This window comes from Thermobia domestica, chromosome 15 (genome assembly GCF_964235325.1).
Source record: "Thermobia domestica chromosome 15, izTheDome1.hap1.1, whole genome shotgun sequence".
Lineage (NCBI taxonomy): Eukaryota > Metazoa > Arthropoda > Insecta > Zygentoma > Lepismatidae > Thermobia > Thermobia domestica.
The window spans coordinates 88,978,522-88,998,285 of NC_137468.1; the positions used below are offsets into that span (position 1 = coordinate 88,978,522).

General features: G+C 39.9%; 1 protein-coding gene across 1 annotated transcript in view; it reads right to left on the reverse strand.

The window, feature by feature from the left end:
* LOC145671556 (uncharacterized) overlaps positions 1 to 17,658 on the reverse strand; it is a 94,949-nt gene extending 77,291 nt beyond the window's left edge. Inside the window, exons 1-4 of the mRNA XM_081740744.1 lie at positions 17,609 to 17,658; positions 16,862 to 17,062; positions 11,423 to 11,576; positions 9,915 to 10,036 (exon numbers count right to left, since the gene is read on the reverse strand). Of these exons, the coding sequence (XP_081596870.1) occupies positions 9,915 to 10,036; positions 11,423 to 11,576; positions 16,862 to 17,062; positions 17,609 to 17,658 (527 nt within the window). The remainder of the gene's footprint in view (positions 1 to 9,914; positions 10,037 to 11,422; positions 11,577 to 16,861; positions 17,063 to 17,608) is intronic.
* Positions 17,659 to 19,764: the final 2,106 nt, after the last annotated feature.

The following is a 19,764-nucleotide window of genomic DNA, read 5'->3' on the forward strand; positions in this document are numbered from 1 at the left end:
GGTTGTGGGTTTCGCACCGCCCAATCTGGTGAATCCTTTGAAGGGAGGCGAGACTACAGCACGCTAATCCACGTCCACGTCGGTTCCTCTGGGCAACAGCTGTAAGGCCACAGCTGGCAAAGTGATTAGCGTCCCAATTGGGATATTTAATCGTAGATAGGCGGGAATCTATCCACGAGAGATGGAAGGCCTACAAAGTCAAGGATGGCACCCTCAAGGGGGAAGCCGGAGGACAAGGGGAGGAAGACGCGAGCCACTGGCAAGGAGTCCTCCAAACCGAACCCGAAGGCGAACCCAGTTGCCAACAAAAGTGGCAGTACCACTGCTCCAAGAAAAGAAAACTTGGAGAGCAAGCCAATGGCTACAAGGCAGCCACCGAGCAGACAACCCTAGCAGCCTCTCAATAACAGCAATGTCAGCGAGAGTGGCTCGGAGGTAAGCACTTCCTCGTCGGGTTCTGAACCGGAGGAAGTGGAAAGTGTACCAAACACCCACCGTCTACTCATGGAGAGCGCGGAATTTCTGGATTCCACTCTCAAAGTGGGAGAAAGAGTAACCGAAAAGACCATGCGTCGCCTAAAGGACAGGCTGATTCAATGAGCCATCGAACGGGGCAGGCTCCTGGGAAAGATCGAGCAACTGCAGGTCATGAACCACGAGCTAACGCTCAAATTGGTTACTCAACCAAAGGAGAGCCAACCTCAACCTGTGTCTTTTGCACAGGTAGCTGCCAGGGCTGTCTCAAACGTGCAGGGACAGACCAATAGGGCAAAACCAGTGGCGCAGCCGCTACATGAGGTATTCAACAAACCAAAAGCTGATGAAACCCCCAATGACATCAGGAAGACCCTGACGCAGGTACTTAACCCTGCGAAAGAAGCAATTAAGATCAGGGCGGTGAGGAACGCAGGTAACAGCGTCGTCATTGAGACTGAATCGGTGTCAGACCTGAGGAAAATCCAGGACAATCAGGAACTCTCGGCGAAGCTTAGGGTTGAGCTTCCGAAAAAACGGGATCCACTGGTCATCATTTATGATGTACCGGAGGGCAAAAGTTCCGAGGAACTCACAGAAGAGGTGCACAGCCAAAACTTCGGTGATGACTTGCCTCTCTCTGAGTTTAAAAAGAACTTCAGGCCGAGGTTCAAAGCTGGACCGAAGGGAAAGCCAACAGCTCATCACGTGGTCGAGGTCTCGGCCAAAATGCGGAATCACCTATTGGTCCGAAAACGCATCTTTATGGGTTTTCAGTCCATGACAGTCAAGGATTTCCTTGTCGTGCCTCAGCGCTACAAGTGTCAGGACCTAGGTCACGTCACTAAACACTGTAGGTCGGAGCAGGTCTGCTCCCATTGTGGTGTTAAAGACCACAAAAAGGAAGCATGTCCTCGCAAGAACCGTGAAGCTACTTGCATCCCATGTAAGAAGCGTAAGCGAACTTGCTCCGGGAAAGACAAGGATTGCGCCATGTAGAAAGTCTTGTTACAAAGGATAGTCGATCACACCGACTATGGGCTGTAATTTGGCTAATACGGCAACACAACTTGTAAATCGAGGGGTCAGAGCACGTAATACCTACAAGGTATTACAATTGAACGCAATGCGATCCAGATCAGTTATGTATGAGGTCCGCAAACTTACGGCAGACATGTCACTAGACATTGTCGCTCTGCAGGAACCCTATACAGAGTATGGGAAATTATCGGCCTTGCCTCTTATGGCTCAGGTAGCGATAAAAGGACAGGAGCTGAAAGCTGCACTGGTACTGCTGAACCGGAGTCTTCGGATGACGGTGGTCTCACAATTGTCGGATGAGCACACTATCTGCGCAGAAGTGCAGAGCCCGCAAGGGACGATCATTCTAGTGTGCATGTACTTTCAGTTTAGCCATCCCATTGAACCGTTCTTAGACAGGGTGCGGGAGATACTAGCTGTATTTCCCAGAAGGCAGGTAGTCATCATGTCTGATGCCAATGCCAAGTCGCCCCTCTGATACTCTCGAATGCTGGATAACAGGGGGAATTAGTAGAAGAGCTCATTCACGAGTTTCGGCTGACTGTGGCAAACCGGCCTAGTCATGTTCCCACCTACTCAAATAGAGTAGGAGCTACTGGGAACATTGACGTTACTCTAGTCAACAAACCAGCCATCGGCGTGGTACAGGATTGGAAGGTGCATGACGCTATCACACATAGCGACCACAACGTGGTTACTTTCGCACTGACAATTGAAAGGAATGAAGTCCAAGGGGAAGAAGTTCCTGAGAGACCAAAATACAACCCTAGGCTCCTTAACTGGGAGCTGCTTAGGGATGTGCTGGATCTGACTCACGTCATGGCACCCACGGTAGACGCAGACTACAAGAAGCCATTGTGAATGCTATTGAACGCAGCCAGCAGCCACCTCACCCGCTGGGTGTAGTTTCCATGCCCTATTGGACGCGACGCCTTTCCAGGCTACAAGCGACCAGCAGAAGGGAAAGGAGGCTGTACCAGTCTGCACCAGACCCGGACGTCCGACGGGACAGACTAGCAAGGTATAGGGCGGCGAAGAGGACCTTCGAAAAGGCTCTCAACGTTGCAAGGGCTGCCTCATGGGAGAATTACGTCCAGAGCAATCTGGAAACGAATCCCTGGGGTGTCAGCAAAAAGATTCGAGCACCGGAGGTCATGCAAACCCTCCAAAAAAGTGCTAACTTGCTCACGGAGGGAGGGCAGGAAACGGATGAACTTCTGCTCAAGGTTCTCCTCCCGGATGACAATCCGGAAGAGGAAGATGCAGACCAAAGAAGGATGCGCGATGAAGCCAACAACAACTATGACGCCGAAGAGGACATTCCCATGTTCTCGGAGGCAGAAGTAAAGGAGGTAATCTCAGGGCTGCGGTCCGGACGGGCTGCAGGTCCAGACGGGATAAGGCCCGAAGTTGTAAAGCAATGTTCTAATGAACTTGGTGGCCCGCTGACAACCTTGTACAATGCATGTCTGGAACAGAGGAGAGTGCCTGCTATCTGGAAGAATGCAGAAATGGTCGTTTTCAGCAAGGACGAGGATAAGGATCCTCAAGATCCGAAATCGTACAGGCCAATTTCCCTATTAAATGTGCTTGGCAAAGTGCAAGAAAAGTTGCTTATCCGGAGGTTGACTCTGCACCGCCAGAGAACTGGGATGGTTGCCAATCAGTACGGCTTCCGACCTCGGAAATCAACTGAGGACGCAATAAACCATGCGCTCAAGGTGATCAAGGGGTCTCCAACGAAATATACCGTTGGTATGTTCGTTGACATTTCTGGGGCTTTCGATAATCTCTGGTGGCCAACCCTTTTCGGGCGCCTCAGGGAGATGCGTTGCCCTAAGAACTTTTATGAGATGTTCTGAGATTACTGCAGGGACAGGAACACTTGGTTCCAGATCGGAGATGTTTGCATCTGCAAAACCTGCACCAAGGGCTGTCCCCAGGGATCTGTGTGCGGACCAACATTCTGGGACGTAGCGACTGAACCACTCCTAACGGAGATACTGGGAATGCCGGAGACGTTAGATCTCGCGGCATTCGCGGACGACTTGCTCGTACTCACGGGGGGAGACTCCCGCAGAGAAATAGAGGCAAGAAGGGAAATGCTATCCTAGCAAGACTCGATGCTTGGTGTAGCAGGAATAAGTTGACTGTTTCAGTCAACAAGACGGTCTATATGCTCAAACTCGGCAGGCAGACCATCAAAAGAATGAGGCATACCTAATACCTCGGAGTGATTCTAGATGAATCACTCAATATGCAGAAGCATATTGAGTATTCCTGTAACCGAGCAAGTAGCATAGCACAGAGTAGCATAGCCAATCAGTAGGAGGAAGGAAGTTCCAACTCCAACCCGGCCACGTCAAAGTGTACAATGGCAGCTTGTGGACCTCAGTGTTGGCATATTGTGCTAGCACGTGGGCACATCGGCTTGTCGTGCGCGATGACAACATCCGGAAGGTGAGCCGAGTGCAACGCTCGATCCTCATGCGGTTGAGTGGAGCATATAGGACGACCCCCGGGAACGCATTCTGTGCAATTCTGGGAATAGTCCCTGTGCATCTGAGGATACTCGAACGAGCTGCTAACTACTGGATTAGGAAGAATCTTCCCGAGAAGACAGTGGATATACTCGGCCGTCTGTGTCTAACAAAGGCAGAGACTAAAGCCCGGGTAGTGAGCAGGTGGCAGGTGGAATGGGATGATTCCGAAAAGGGAAGGAGAACCCATGACGTGCTCCCGGATGTGGCCGAAAGGCTGCAAATGGAATACATGCGCCCAGGGAAAGGCCTTGTATACTTTGTAACAGGACATGGTCTGTACAATGCTAAGCTTCATCAATTGGGCTTGGCTAGAGCGCCACAGTGTGATTGTGAGAATGCCCTGGGCACCCCAGAACATACTGTCATCGAGTGCGCGCTTGTTCAGCAGGTTCAACCGGCTGAGCGAGCAAGGTTGTTGCATATACCGCTGAGGGACGCCTTGCGTTCTGAAGCACTATGCAGCGACTTGGGAAGGCTCACCACCGCAGTGTCTTCCTTTTATAAGGAAAGATACTGCGAGCTTCTCAGAGAGAGGCGTGGAATTCTCCCACAGGAACACAATGGAATTGACGAGCGTCTGCAGCAGGAGTGAAACCTTGTAAATTAGGTAAATATCGTGTACCAAACGAACTCCAATTCGGAGGGATCCGGATGACGAGCTCCTACGCACAGCAGACAACTGACAAGGAATGCTTGCATTCCGCGAGGAAAGGACTCTCTAAGTCTTCTTCCTCCCCCAACCCTGCCAAGGGATGAGGGATTCCTATGGGTCTCCCGCTGACTCCCAAATGGGAAACTAACGCGTCCCATTGGGTCTGGTAGCGTACGTGGTACCTCAACACGGTAAAAAGTGAGGTAGTCCTAAGGGCGACCCTACCGGGGGAGAGCAGTGGCCATGCCCTTCTCCCAAATGGCGACCTACACGTGCTGTTGGGTCCGGGAAGAGATACTGAGTATCTCAGCGTGTACGTGGTACCTCAACACGTAAAAGAGAGGTAGTCCCGTATTGCTTGGACGATCCAACCGGGAGGGGAGAGTCGGATTCCTGCCTGCAGAAGGACCAAACGGAAACGGGAAAGGTCCAATCCCAGTTATCTGGGCAACGGTACTAATTCCGCGAAAGGGAGATAACCCTGCAGGATATGGGCCGGTTCCAAACTCAAATGGTGACTTACATGTACCATTGGATCCGGGATGAGATGCACAGCATCTCGACGTGTGTGTGGTACCTCTACACACGGCGGTTGCCAGTTGAACGATAGAGGTAGGCAGGGCCGGGACACGAGCCCCCTCGGGCATTGCCTGGGGTTCCCGGATTGGGTTGGACTCTGCCGGGTTGTGGTCATACCGTGGGATTCGGTAGCACATGGGAGCTAATCCCAGGGACCTAGGTAACGGTGAACATGTGCGGGAGGTGAGCTTGCCTTATAACGCTCGGGCACCATGCCTGCAGAGTATGGTAGGGCCTGACTCGTTAGCATTACCGCCTCCACCAGTAGGTCAACTGGTAGGCACTCAGGACTTCGGTCTGGCCGCGCAGTGGGCGTATTCCACTCCCTCAGTGAATGGGGGTTACACACTTAGGTGTCAAGGTTAAGGGACAAATCTTGACGGTGCACTTCGTGCATGAGAAACAATAGCGTATATTGAGGAACTACGGGCGGGGTGCATTACATTCTTGCGGAACCCGTCATTAAATAGACCGAACGGTCGCGGGCATGCTCTCCATGCATGCAATTAAGCGTGGCATAGTAGACCACTAGCTCACAATGTACGTTTCCATGAAGTAGTGGTTCTGTAGTACTGAACATTGTTGCAGCCGCTGAGACGTTGAATTGTGCAGGCTGCCTCGCTATTGATTTTAACTAAACTAGGGGCACTGATCATGACCCGGTTTCACAATATGCTCCACTCGTCACATTTATGGCAATTTTCGTCTATTCTGTAAGATATCAAGGTGTACTAGATATCTGTAAAGTATCAAGGTGTAGCTCCACATGTCTTTTGCAATGTTGTCGCCAAGTAACAGTAGTTTGCTAGTTGTTTTGGAGTCGGTAGGTGCCGTTGAAATTAAGAATATTTACGCCGCTTTGGGACAAAGCCATCACCCTCGAGAATTTAATATCAGGATTCGCACCTACAAGGCATTTTCCAATTTGATAACATTTTTTTTTCGATATATTGCATTTGCGCCAAGTACAATAACAAAATTCTTTTGGAAAGTCCTAATTGTGAGAATTCAGTAATGTTTTCTAATCCTCCTTGCAACCAAAAAGTTAACGTAATAAAACTTCTTCAAATGTTAATCCTACTATTTGGCGTTTGGAAACCGAAAAAAAATATATATGAACTTATCAACGATGGCTTGAACGGTTTCTCGAGCTAAGAATTTGACGAGCCTAAGGAAGTCCCTTGCTCCTGACTGTCTTCCCCCTTCAACTAAATAAACATTCAGTGCCATCAGAAAGCTTTCAGTTAGTTTAAAAGCATTAGTTTTGCTTAAAGAATTATACTACATAATACTAGTTGTCAACGAGAGCTCAAAGTCATCATCTGTTTTTCTATAAAGTCAAACCATGTCACAACATATTTAATCAAAATACATGAACTTATAACACTTTTTTAAAATAAGCTTAGAGCATCCAAACATAAATTGCATCTTCCACCCCATAGTTATATTAATATTTGGAAATGACAGGGTTCTTTACATTTTTAATTGCCGTTACACCCAACACGTTAATTAAGTTATGTTTAAATGAATCCCAAAGTAAAGTCCGGGTAGGAAAACTTTTGTCCACGAGGTTTCACGTCGAGAATGGCCTGAAACAAGGAGATGCGTTGTCGCCATTATTATTTAACTTTGTGCTGGAATACGCTATAAGGGAAATCAAAGATAGCAATCAGGGCCTAGAGTTGAACGGTATTCACCAGGTTATGGCATATGCTGATGATGTAAATTTAATAGGGGATGATAAGAGAACAATAGAAAGAAATATAGAGGTCTTATTAAATGTTTGCAGGAAAATGGGTTTAAAAGTAAATGCTGAAAAAACTAAATACATGGAAGTGTGTCGGGACCGTAATATGGCAAATTATGAATGCGTTGAAATATTAAATAATACTTTTGATAAAGTGGATACTTTCAAATATCTAGAATCAATATTAATAGACGAAAATCATATTCACGAAGAAATTAAATGTTGACTAAAGGCAGAGAATTCTTGTTATTATTCAGTTCCAAAATCTCTTGTCGTCGCAAATTCTGTCATGAATGCCTGTTGTTCTGTATGGTTGCGAAACATGGTCGCTTACTCTGAGGGAAAAACGTAGACTGAAAGTATTTGAGAACAAGATCCTGAGACGAATATTTGTACCCAACAGAAATGGGAATGGGGAATGGTTGAAACTTCATAATGAGGAACTACATAATGTATACGGTTTACCAAATATTGTTAGGACCATCACGTCTTGGAGGCTTAGGTGGGCAGGTCATGTAACTAGGATGGAAAAAAGTAGAAACGCTTTCAAAGTCTTGACTGGAAGACCAATCGGAAAACGACCTAGCTGCAAATGGGAGGACAATATTAAGATGGATCTCGCAGAAACAGGAATACAAAGTAGAAACTGGATCCAGTTGGCTAAGGATAGAAGTCAGTGGAGAGCTTTTCCAGGTTCCATAGGCCATAGAGTTAGTTAGTTAGTTGTTCCGAACAGGAAAATGTAAGTGTACTAATGTCAATTGACCTTCACTTTGTGAAATCAATGTTTGAAATGTTAACACATTGTTTGCACGTTTGGTATTTATATCCCAGAAACATTTTAGAGTATGTCAACTGTCATAGTGTAGTAACTGTTCTAGTATACATTTTAACGTGTACGACAGAATATATGAGGGGGCTAGCATCAAAATCCACCATATCCATTTTTCACTTCCACTACCACATCTTGCATAAAGCGTTATTATTTCTCAGTGCTTGCCCGGGTTCGATTCCCGACGGGAGCTCATGTGGTTCGCATTCCACGTTACTCAGTAGGTCCACGTCTCATATAGCCTCGCTGCTGAAAGGGACGCTAAACTAAAATCAACTAAATTCTCAGTGCTTGATTTTATGCGTGTGAACATTTCTGTAGTTGAAAGAACAACATTAAAGTCTTTACACATATCTGACATACTTTTACTAGCAGTTTTGATATTTCGTGATCGAAAGTTTGGAGGGGTCCGTGCCCCACCCAACCGTTTTCTCCAGGGAAATACGAAATCCGTATTCCCTCATTTTATGTCTACAATATCTGTGCACAATTTCATTCATTTCGGTTCATTTCTTGTCTTTCGGGCGTCAACTTTCAAAATTTTGGATGGGGACTTTTTCCCCCTGGAGCCGTTTTTCCGCAGAAAATAAAAAAAAAACCTATTCATTTATTTTTTGAGTATTGTTCACACAAAAGGTTTCGTTGCAATTCTTCATGTCTTTACACATATCTGACATACTTTTACTAGCACTTTTGATATTTCATAATCAAAGGTTTGGAGTGGTCCGTGCAACACCTAACTGTTTTTTTTTTTTTTTTTCCAGAAAATACGAAACACGTATTCCCTCATTTTACGTCTGCAATATTTGTGCACTATTTCGTTCACTTCGGTTCACTTGTTTTTGCCTTTAGGGCGTCAACTTTCAAAATTTTGGATGTAGGCTTTTGCCCCCTAAAACCGTTTTTTCCGCAGAAAATAGAAAACACGTATTCGTTTATTTTACGTGTAGTATCTACCTGCATAAATTTTATTAAAATCGGAGTGTTGCACTTGGAAGTGCTACTTGTCAGTGACACACTAGGTGGCCCCGTGTAGCGTAGTTGCTAACGATCTAGCCTTCGGTGCTAGTGGTCCATGTTCGATTTCCTGTGGTTGCACTCGGTCTAACAAGTGTAAAAAGCTTTTTCAGGCCTGCCATCCTGAATGAGGTTTTCCTGGGTTTTCCTTATTCACCCCAAGTAAATGTCGGTGTGGTATCTAACTTATAGGTCTCACGCTGCTTCCTTCCTTCCCTTTCCTCAGATAATGTGCTCGCCCTTGGGACGTCATCCCTCATACTTGACGGACTAAATGGCCTTAGGTGCCGAAAGTCTAGAAATCTAAATCGTAAAGTTGTGACACACCAGTATGTCGCGACACACCGATTGGGAACCATTGACTTAATGTAATAAATGAATTAAATATTTAAAGGAAGAAATATCGGAAGCGATGCCTGATAAGCACTAAGTGATTTTGGACAGCTCGGTGGAAATTTTCTGTTATTAATTTTATTAACGAATTGCGTTACATTTTACGAAATCATTTTTACCATTTATGTACCTTAACACACATATTATTATTAAACCAAAATTCGATAATCTGCAATAATTTTATTAATTTTCCTGTTTAATAATTTTATACGGTCAATGAAACTGCTTCGTGCTTAATTAATGCTGAAACTACCTCCGCGGGCATCATTTTATAATACTTAAAATTTCTATAATCATGGTTTTGTTTCCACTCATATTCTACCCTTTAAATAAAATTCAATAATCAGTAGTTATATTTGATTCATTTTCGCGCTCGTTAACATAAATTTTAAATGTTAAATCAGCTAATGAAAAGCTTAGCTCTGCCCATATTATCGGACTGCCCATATTCCACAAAATAACCCTATTCTTATTACTTTTTTATTCTTTTCTTTTAAATCTATTACAATAGTAAACTTGTAAAAAATATTGTACAGGTCTTCTGTAATTGGAGAATATATTCTCTGTTGAAGACAATAAATAAATAAATTTGCGGAGTATACATGAATTTTTATTTCTATTCTACTTGATACTTACTTCAAGTTTTCCACATATGCGCTATTGTAGGAGGAACAGACTCCATATTCAGTTCCCATAAATACTTCTGGAATTGATTGCTTGTCTACTTTATCAAACATGGCACCTTGAAGTTTTCTCACCTGCAGAGTAAAGGAATGGATTTTGCATTGTTATATGACACGAATGAATGCTAAATGATTAAAAAGGTTTAAAAAAGTAAAGAATATGATGTCTTGCTCATTTTTCTCTCTTTATTAACAGAATCTCTTAATGTAATCTTCATATCAAACAGCTTATAATAATATCATAATATACTTGATTGTAGTTATACTAGTATATTACAAGCAGAATAATTAAATAGTAAGAACCTTTCTATTCGCAATTCAGAAATAATGAGAAGTAGTTGCAAAAACTTCTGCAACTGAATTTAAATTTATCATCTGTATTGCGATATTTATAATTTGAAGTGGTTTTGGCCATCATTAGTTAAAAAAGTGCAGAAGCAATTTTGAGACTGAAATAGTCTCTCCTAGGTTTTCGTATTAAGGATACATTGCATGAGCCTTGGTTTCAAGAGTTGAAGTTCAAAAAATTAAGCATATGTAATTTCCTGTTTCCAGATACCTGGACAGTAGTAATCCCTCTCTTATCTGCAATCCATCTCCAATTCAAATTGTATTGGACGAAACGCTCTTACAAAGAATACTAGGGAGAAAATTAAAGAACCCATTTAAACTTTTGAATTGGTAACTGTAACTTTTGAGACAAGACCTACACCGTATTTGCCAAAGAGATGCTTTCAGCTACTGTCAGAAGAAGAGTCAGAGCGCTATAGAGCAACATCTAAAGTATTCTAATGTGATTTCTGTGTTGACGATTTGTTATCTAGAAGTGATGATGTCTTAATATGGTTGTGTTTCCATCGGAGTTAACTACTTTACTCAGGAGCACAGGATTTGTTTTACGACAATAGAATTCAAATCATTCTAAACTGTTAGGTGTCTCACCAGAAATGAGAGAGACGGAAATTGCACTTCAATTCAATCGGGATTATGGAATGACAACTTTAGTCTTAGAATGACATCCACCCTGCTTTTAACTAACCGGTTGATACCTTGGTATCCATTAATACATATTTGAATGAATGAAATAACTCTATATTGGCATTTTCTACCTTGAAGATTTAAAAATATTATATTTGTGTTAATTGCTTTCAGTTACATACGTTCGAATTAGAAATGAAGTACTTGCAATATAGTAAACAACACACATGTGATCAATAATCTACATTGGTTGTTTCAGATCAATAGTTGTTCATCCGTAGTTCAAAAGTTTGTCAATTTTCAAAGAATTGTGTTTATTATTCAACCATAAATATCTGTTATTCTTAAATATCTTTACTCTGTTTCATTTATAAGTAAGATATTTAAGCATAAACTTCATAAAAACTTAGAAGTACATAATACCTAAAACGTTTGTTTTTCTTTTAGTACCAAGGTAAGGAAACTGAATTCTATTCAACTTACCTGTAATTGTGTTTCACTTAGAGATAAATTACTTAGCACATGATTATGCTTATACTTGACAAAGCTGTTCAAGCTGGACAAGTTCATGTTGGCAACGTTGTACATGAATTCCACATAAAAAGCTCTGTCAGCTTTCTTTAATTTCCCAAATAACCTATAATGACATAAAGATCAGTCAAAGCATTCTAAACGTAAAGTAATAACATCAAAAAAGTTAATTCAACGCTCAATAGAAGGCATCGAGAAATATAGGCAATAATAATGCAACTTTTCATCCTGTATTGTATTATTTTTTTTAAGGGAACCTTTCTCATTATATAAAATTACATGTCTCAAAACACACGTAAAATCTAACGTAAGTCGAAGTAAAATCCGAACAAAGCAAACTTGTTACTATAATTTGTGATAGAGACACAGCACTATATAATAATTACTTTCCTCAGTCACATTATCTACTTTCAACTCCAGTGATACACTCTCCTTCTAGATTCGAAGGTAATTATCGCAAAATGATGCTCTGCTCATTCTATCTTAGGAAGTGCGTAAAATTTAAGTGAACACAAAATATGACCATATCAAACACTATTATTACCAATATGTGATACAACTTCGGCAGTAGATGCCTTCACGGGCCACATTCTAAAAAAGCCAATTTTTACACACTTTAATAATTGTGAATATTCAAATCCCTTTACGTACTCTCTTTTCTACTATCCTTAGTATTTTACTTAAACTATTACGATTTCCGGTTCTTTGAAATCCGGTTTTCAGAACTGGTTCCGGAACCGGTTCCAGACCTGGATCTGAAAATCCGGTTCAAGACTTGGATCCGAAAGCTCCCAAAGACCCGTAAAGGAGGCACAAAGTTCACCTTCAAAACAATGCAAAAGGACCACGCGCTTGTGCCCTTCCGGCCCAGACTCGCTTGTACCCCCCAGAAAAAAAATTTGGTCCACCAGTGGGTGTTTAGGTAAATGAGTTTGCCAGTTTGCCCGTTTAGCCAATAAGTTTGTCAGTTACCCAGTTTGTTTAGCCAAATGAGACAAGCAGCCGCCGTCTGGGCACCTGCCTGTCGCTTCCACAATTTCATCTAAGGGATAGTCCACATATTGCGTAATGAAGCAAAGGGGAAAGGGGGTTCGGCCTTGCGTTACGAAGTGTGACAAGAGAGTGGAGGGAGTTTACGTTCTCGTAACGCATGTTTTTTCGCTGCAATTTTTATTTATTTATTTATTTATTTATTTATTTTTGTCAGGTTTATATGCAATCTTTTAAACAAATAATTTTATTCGGTTCTTTTCTTTTTTATAAATAAATATATGTATTGTTTTGGGAAATTGCAAACATGTAGCCTATATAAATTGAATCATGCGAAAGGGATTCGATGATTGCACTAGACACCAGCATGACTGTTGACGAACTCTGCTTGTATTACAATACAAGAAAATTCCGTTTTGTGGCTATCGCAGCATTGCATTTACGGCACACGCTTTTCTGAAGTTAGTTTTTAGTCTTTGGAACTACTGCTTGAAAATGCCCTCGCGTTTCTAATCGTATCGCTATTTCTGAGAATATTATTTAAAACTCTAAATTTGAATCATTACCCAACTCTATTCTTTTAATGGATTTCGCATATGAATTAGGAAGAAACTCTTCCTCGTGATATAATATTTTCCGCAACGGAGCGATCCACGTTTTGGAGCAAAATAAGATATTAAAAACCTAATTCGTAAAATATTCGTACTGAATTTTTATACTTTTGTATTTTGGATATTTCTGGTGAAATCGAGTTTATTCGGATTTTAGCACTGATCTAGGGCAAGAAGAATTTAAAAGGGGTAAACTGAAGTCAAAAGAAAAGAAAGATGCTCGAGAGCTTGTTCTTAAAGATGTCACTACTTCTTCATGTATACCGTCACTTCGAATTTGTGGTCGACGAGGAAGAGAATTTCTTTGCATCGTCGACACCGGCGAACTTCAAATACACGAAGCATACTGGATCCCGGAAAATGAGGTAGATGTCGGTTAGATCCTGTTTCACCTGCATTTTCCGGCAGTATTTTCTCCTTATCAATCACCAGTGACCTAAAAAGGATGAGTGCGATTTCTTTGGGAAAACTACAGTATGCAATTTCGGAGAATTAAAACTGGTTAATTAAACAACCTTATGGGATTATTACGATACTACTATTTTCTAATATTTTGATTTGTTGGCGAAAAACACTACAAATATATTCGGAGTACAAGCATTTTGTAGTAAAAAAGGTTCTTACATTAAAAATAGTATTTTGTTGTAATAACCCGCAAAATAAGCAAAATTAGTGAAAAAACAAAAATCAGTAAGTTACGTAACAAAAGATTGAGGGGTTCCGCCTTGCGTTTCGAAGTGACAAGGGGGAGGAAGGGGGTAAAAATTGGTCGGAAATAGCGTTACATAATATGTAGACGGCCCCTAAAACATTGTTCACAGTCTGATAGCAGCTCGGCTTTAGCGTAGGGATGGCCACAAACTTCCGGTTACCGGTTCTTGGAGATCCGGTTTTCAGAACCGATTGTAGGCCTGGATCCAAAAACCAGGTTCCGAACCCGAATCTTAGCTACCGGTTCCAGATTTGGATTCGAAAACCCGGTTCCGGAACCGGATCCAATAATGAAGTATTTGGTACTGCTAAACTTTAAGATTATGGCGGAATGTCATAGTAAATCGTCATTTTTCAGTGATCTAATGGGTTGGAATATTTTTAAGAACTGGACGGTATCCTTGAAGACTATTTTTGAAAACAGAGAAAAGCAAAAGACAAGAACATCTTCCAGCTCCAGAACCATATCCAATGAAGTACACAAATATTTGTGCTTTTCTTTGTTCCAAGACCATGAAGGAAATCTACATACCATTCTGAATATAGTCAAGCAGAAGAATCCATGTGTAAATATGTAGTTGAATCCAGTTCCATGTAATGGCAATATTGGACTGTGCTAATATTTCAGTTTATATTGTTCTTCGAGTAAAGGGTACTTTGAGCACTATAGCAAAATACGTCGTAATTTGTTGAAATAATAGATGTATATCAAGTATTACTTAATACGTACATTGTCAAAATGTTCATTACATCGGTATATTTTTGAATTGATCTGATTGCAAATTTCTATTACATAGAAGTGGTACCAACTTTATCAAATCCCTCATAAGACCTTAATCAAGAGTACACCAGAATTATAATTATTCGTACGTATAATGTGAGCTGCGTACAAATGTGTGCTTGGATGCATTCTGCAATTATTCCGTTCTTGTGTAACTATTTGTGCGTACAAATGTGAGCTTGGATGCATTCTGCAATTATTCCGTTCTTGTATAACTGTTTGTGTGTACCTGTTGCGAATACATAGCTACGATCTTTGTCTGACCAGGTGGAAGCAGATTCCAACGCATACTATTAAGTAAAGCAATATCTTTTAGTTATTCTAATATAAAGGTAGAATTTGTTACTCGTTACTAACTTCGTACGATGAAAACCAGTCACATCTTACCAGTGGAATAATAGGAAACCAATTTTATATTACATGACAAAACTCAGTTGAAAAACGGACCCTAACTAACAGGATATTAAGACAGTCATTTTCTTGTATGGCTTTCAGGCAATTTTAAATTATATAGCTACTTTATAACTTTTCCGAAGTAGGTCAAAGTATCCTTTGGTTTAAGCATTGCAAATTAATACTTTTTACTATGTGCTTATAGTCATTAATGGTCATATAAACTACCTCAAAATCTGTAAGTTTTGGAGGCTGTACATTGTGTGTCTTAGAGAATTAAGTACCACGTTTAGAATTTTTGAAATAATTGCTGTATATCTCGCACATTTACTGCATCCGGCTGAGTCTTACTATTTCTTTGCCTTACTATTTCATTACCTTTTAATTTCAAATAAAACTTCAATTGGCAAGTATAAGGGTGTTCACATTTGCATGTCTGCACTAATGCAAATATATTCTTTAGAGAAACTTAGATATGTTTGAACAATGTCTTTTCGAAAGCTGAGTTGTGGCTGACAATTTACCTGTGGAATTGTTTAGGTGACGATAAAAATTCTATATCACCCAATATTTGAGTTCGTTTGGTCGGTTCTACTAATAAATTTGCGTTCTCTATTTGTTATACTCCCTATCTATCTTTGGTTCTCTCTCTCATTGTAAACGAGATTAGCGGTTGCTTTTATACTTTCGGAATACTTCATGAACAATGGATGCAATCGTTACTGCTGAATTTACCATCCATTTAACTACTACAACTTCGCAATTATACCCTGGCGGATCTGGCCTGGGGCCGGGGGATTACACCCCCAGTTTTTGTGTGACAAAAATAGTTTAAGCTATTATTTATAAATTTTTTGAATTTTTGTAGTAAACTCATAATATACCTATCGTATTTTGGGTTCTAGCTGTCCCTTCCCTCAGTTTTTTTCATTCTAGATCAGCCCTTACCTTTATCATCATTTACATACTGAAACGTTTCTCGAAGGTCTTACTTTCTTTCATTTATTGGCTTTAGTTAAGGGACAGTCCTCTCAGATGCGATTTTCCGGTAAAGTACCAGTTGCGCCATACCTAATATTTTTCAAATGAATAGTAAATTTATGCTCGTAAACAAATACAAAGAAATCTAAATTGTAATTATTTTACTGATACTGGAAGATTGTCAATGAAACCTAACAAATGTTCTAGGGATTTTCCAAAGTTTTCATTTGTGTATTGTAAAATCTTTGACAAACTGTGAAAATTTAGGAACATAAGTGTAACGATGAATACCATAATGAACAAATGTACTTGTAAAGGCCTAGCGTGACCATATGGTCACGCTAAATAAAACTCCTCTTTATTATGTTAGTATAAAAGAAACAATGAAACAGACAAAACAGAATTAAAACATTATGTTTCTAGTATAAATATTGACAAGGTAAAATATAACTGCAAAATTGGAAAGGTAAAAATAACACCATCTATCTCCTAGGAGCTGTTAGTTCTGAGGAAGGAACAATAATTCAAATTTCCAATTGATGCCACTGAAGGATTTTAACCTAGAAACCGCTTGAAGTGCGTTAGGATGTTAAGTCATATGTTTTTGAAAGCTAGATAGAGGTAGGAGAAAAATAATATTAAAGAAATGGCACCTACAGTTTGAACTATAGAATGCTATGTACTGTGACAATATGGTCACTAGTACATACGAGTTAAATACCTTATCCCTCTTAAACATAATTTTGATACGCTTTTTTTCTAAATTAGAGCAAATTATTCTTTTCTACTCCGAAAACGATAAATTCTGAATGTATCTTACTAACATATAAAACTCAGTCGAACATGTGCACTTGTACACATAAGGAGTTCGTTAGTAACGACTAAATACAAAAACACATGTTTTAATAGAAACATCTGACATACTTCTTAATGTATCGTTTCATTGGCAGAGGATCAACAAAATTTTCCGAACAGAAAATGGCCGCTGGTAATGGTAATTTCCAGTCCACATAGTTTCTGTCTATAGTAATAACCGTTGGGCTTTCTTGGTACTTCCGCCAGCTTTCGAGGGTACACAATGTTGAGAAGATGAAACTTCCAACTACTACAGCTATCCAGAACAGTCTGAAAGAAAACACAGAGTGCATAAATTGTATTTGTACTAGGACGTAACAATAATGGTAAATATATCAAAAACTACTACGATATGTTGCATTTACATGCAACATTATGTTCTTCATGATTTTCAAATACGTTTAAACAAAATTATGGCTCTATCACAAAACAGGGAAACATTATATTATTAGTTATTTAGACTAGATTTTAAATAACCTGACTTATTGAAAACTATCGTGAGTTGGTTACTAATAAACGAGCATGTACTGGAAACAATAACCTGACTTATTGAAAACTATCGTGAGTTGATTACTAATAAAGGAGTATCTACTGGAAACTGATAATAAGCAAGATTTATCTTACATGTTAGATTCAAATAAAATTGTGTGTTTAAATCATTTACGTATTATCTTTGCCAAGAATATTTTTACATTATTCGTAAGTCAATTGTTGCAATGGGCAAAGTACTAAGGTCGTCCATAATATCTTCGTTTCAATGTAAGAGTAAAACCTTTTACGGATAAATTTTAATTACGGGGGCCGAGAATTACTTACTTCACTAAATATAGCTGAGCGAGCGGAGGAGGTTTCGTTGTTTTCGACATTTATCACAATTTGGACAAAAGCAAAGTACTCGGTTCTTTAGCTTATATTAACCTTCTTGGTTTGTATTGGTCCCCCACAATAAGAATAAACCCCCTTTTATCAGTATCCAGCAATATGTGTTGTATTCTTGGGTCTTCCCTTTTGCCTTTCACAAAACTTTCTGCCACATATATCGAATAACATGATTTAGTTTCAAATAATACTCTTACCCTTTTTCTTCTTTTCTTTCAAAAATGTATATTCTTATCATTTCTCACCTTTTCTCACTCTCGTACACATCGTCATTGGATTTTCATTCCTATTTTGTAATGTTGAGGACTCTTTTCAAAGAGAAAACTCAATACTGCACGAATTAGTAAAAGTAAAATCAGATAAGATGATGAACTACCATTAGGATGCGATATTTAAACAATAGTTCAATAGAAATTACTTAAATATTATATTAGAAGGAATCTCGTGAAGAAGGGTCTCTTTTATAACACTCCTTCAGAGTGCACCCCTATATAGATAGTCTTCTTGTCTGTTTTAAGTATCAGCACTTCGAGAACAAGCACGTCGTTCTAATGCAACATCCATTCTTTGTCTGAACAGCAGCGAGGTAAATAATTATACGGGGACTGGCACCATTTCGAAACCTTATTGTGTAAACTGCAAGGATAAATATTCAACACATCAAGAGATATTCGATTCTTTCATCGGAAAATACGTTTCTTGGAGCTCATAGCTGTAAAGATGTGTCAGCATCAGAAGGGAAATATTGTGCCAAAGGCATAATTCTAACTCAATACATGCAAAAAATGTTTGTGTTGCTCATAGCATGGTATCAAGCTAACATCACCCGATAGTCTGTTAAATACAACAAAATCCTTTACAGTGGAAAGCTAAGTTACGCCTAATGAATTAGGCGTAAATTAGGGTGATTAACCTACGAAATATGTTTGACACAAACGTAAATCTTCTGAATATTACGTTTATCCAGTGAACATAACAGCTTCAGCTATAATCATTAGGAATTGAAACAACTGACTTCTGAATTCCCACCAGAATCATGAACTCTCTCAAGTCTTTCCTTCTTACTTCACTTCATACACTACTTGTCTGATAAACACACAGCTGAATGTACTTTTGACGGCTAACATTCATATATTGAACATATCTCATTCCCAATATATTACCAAAATTCTTGGTTGCATGCAGTTGTTGCGTCAGATTTCTTCCCTCGCCCGATCACCATCTGTTCGTTGTATATGTTTTGTGCAAAAGACTTTCCGTATCCTATGTGATTTAGTTATTGAATTAATTTATCTATGTTGATTGACTAATGCCTGATATGGTACCATCATCAATGAAGTTTCCTCCGAATTGACAATCATATAAGTAATTAACGGAAGTCTTTAAAGAGATTAATACTCTTATCCTTAACGATGGTTTTTACCCATTTTTCAACTGAAGTACTCACTAGAATATCGACACTTCAGGGTGTAGCCTCTCCTATGTGGTTTTCACGAAGTGGAGTATGCATGGAGATCTGTGTAAAATGTAATATTTTCCTGTTATTAGAGACGATTTATTTATTATTCATCTGAGTTGAGTTGAGTTAATTTTGAGTTTAACGTCCCGTTCAGCAGCAAGGTTATGTGAGACGTTGACCTATTGATTACCATGGAAACCGAACCACATGAGCTCCTATCTGGAATCGAACAAGGTCTCCCACCTATTATTGTCTCATGTTGTAATGGAAGTAACACATACATCGGAAAGTATATATATCAACAATCTGCAATGGGTTTACACGGGATTTCTTTTTTTTTAAAAAAAAAAAAAACAATTCACAGGCAAACTTCGAAACGACTTCTCAGATATGTTTGTACTTAAAGGTGGGTTCAAGGTAGAGAAAAATAAATCTAGACAAAGTAAACACGGTATGTGCTGAAAGTTTTTCCAGACATTAAAAAAATAGCTTGATAACTTGTTAAGTATGCAACCCAGAAAAGATTATTTAAGTTGAGTGTCAGATTTGGAACTTTTCCAAAACATTGTGCTTTCGAATATTCGCTACGGTAACTGATTTGTCGAAGTGGATAGTTAGAAACTGACAATGCCTG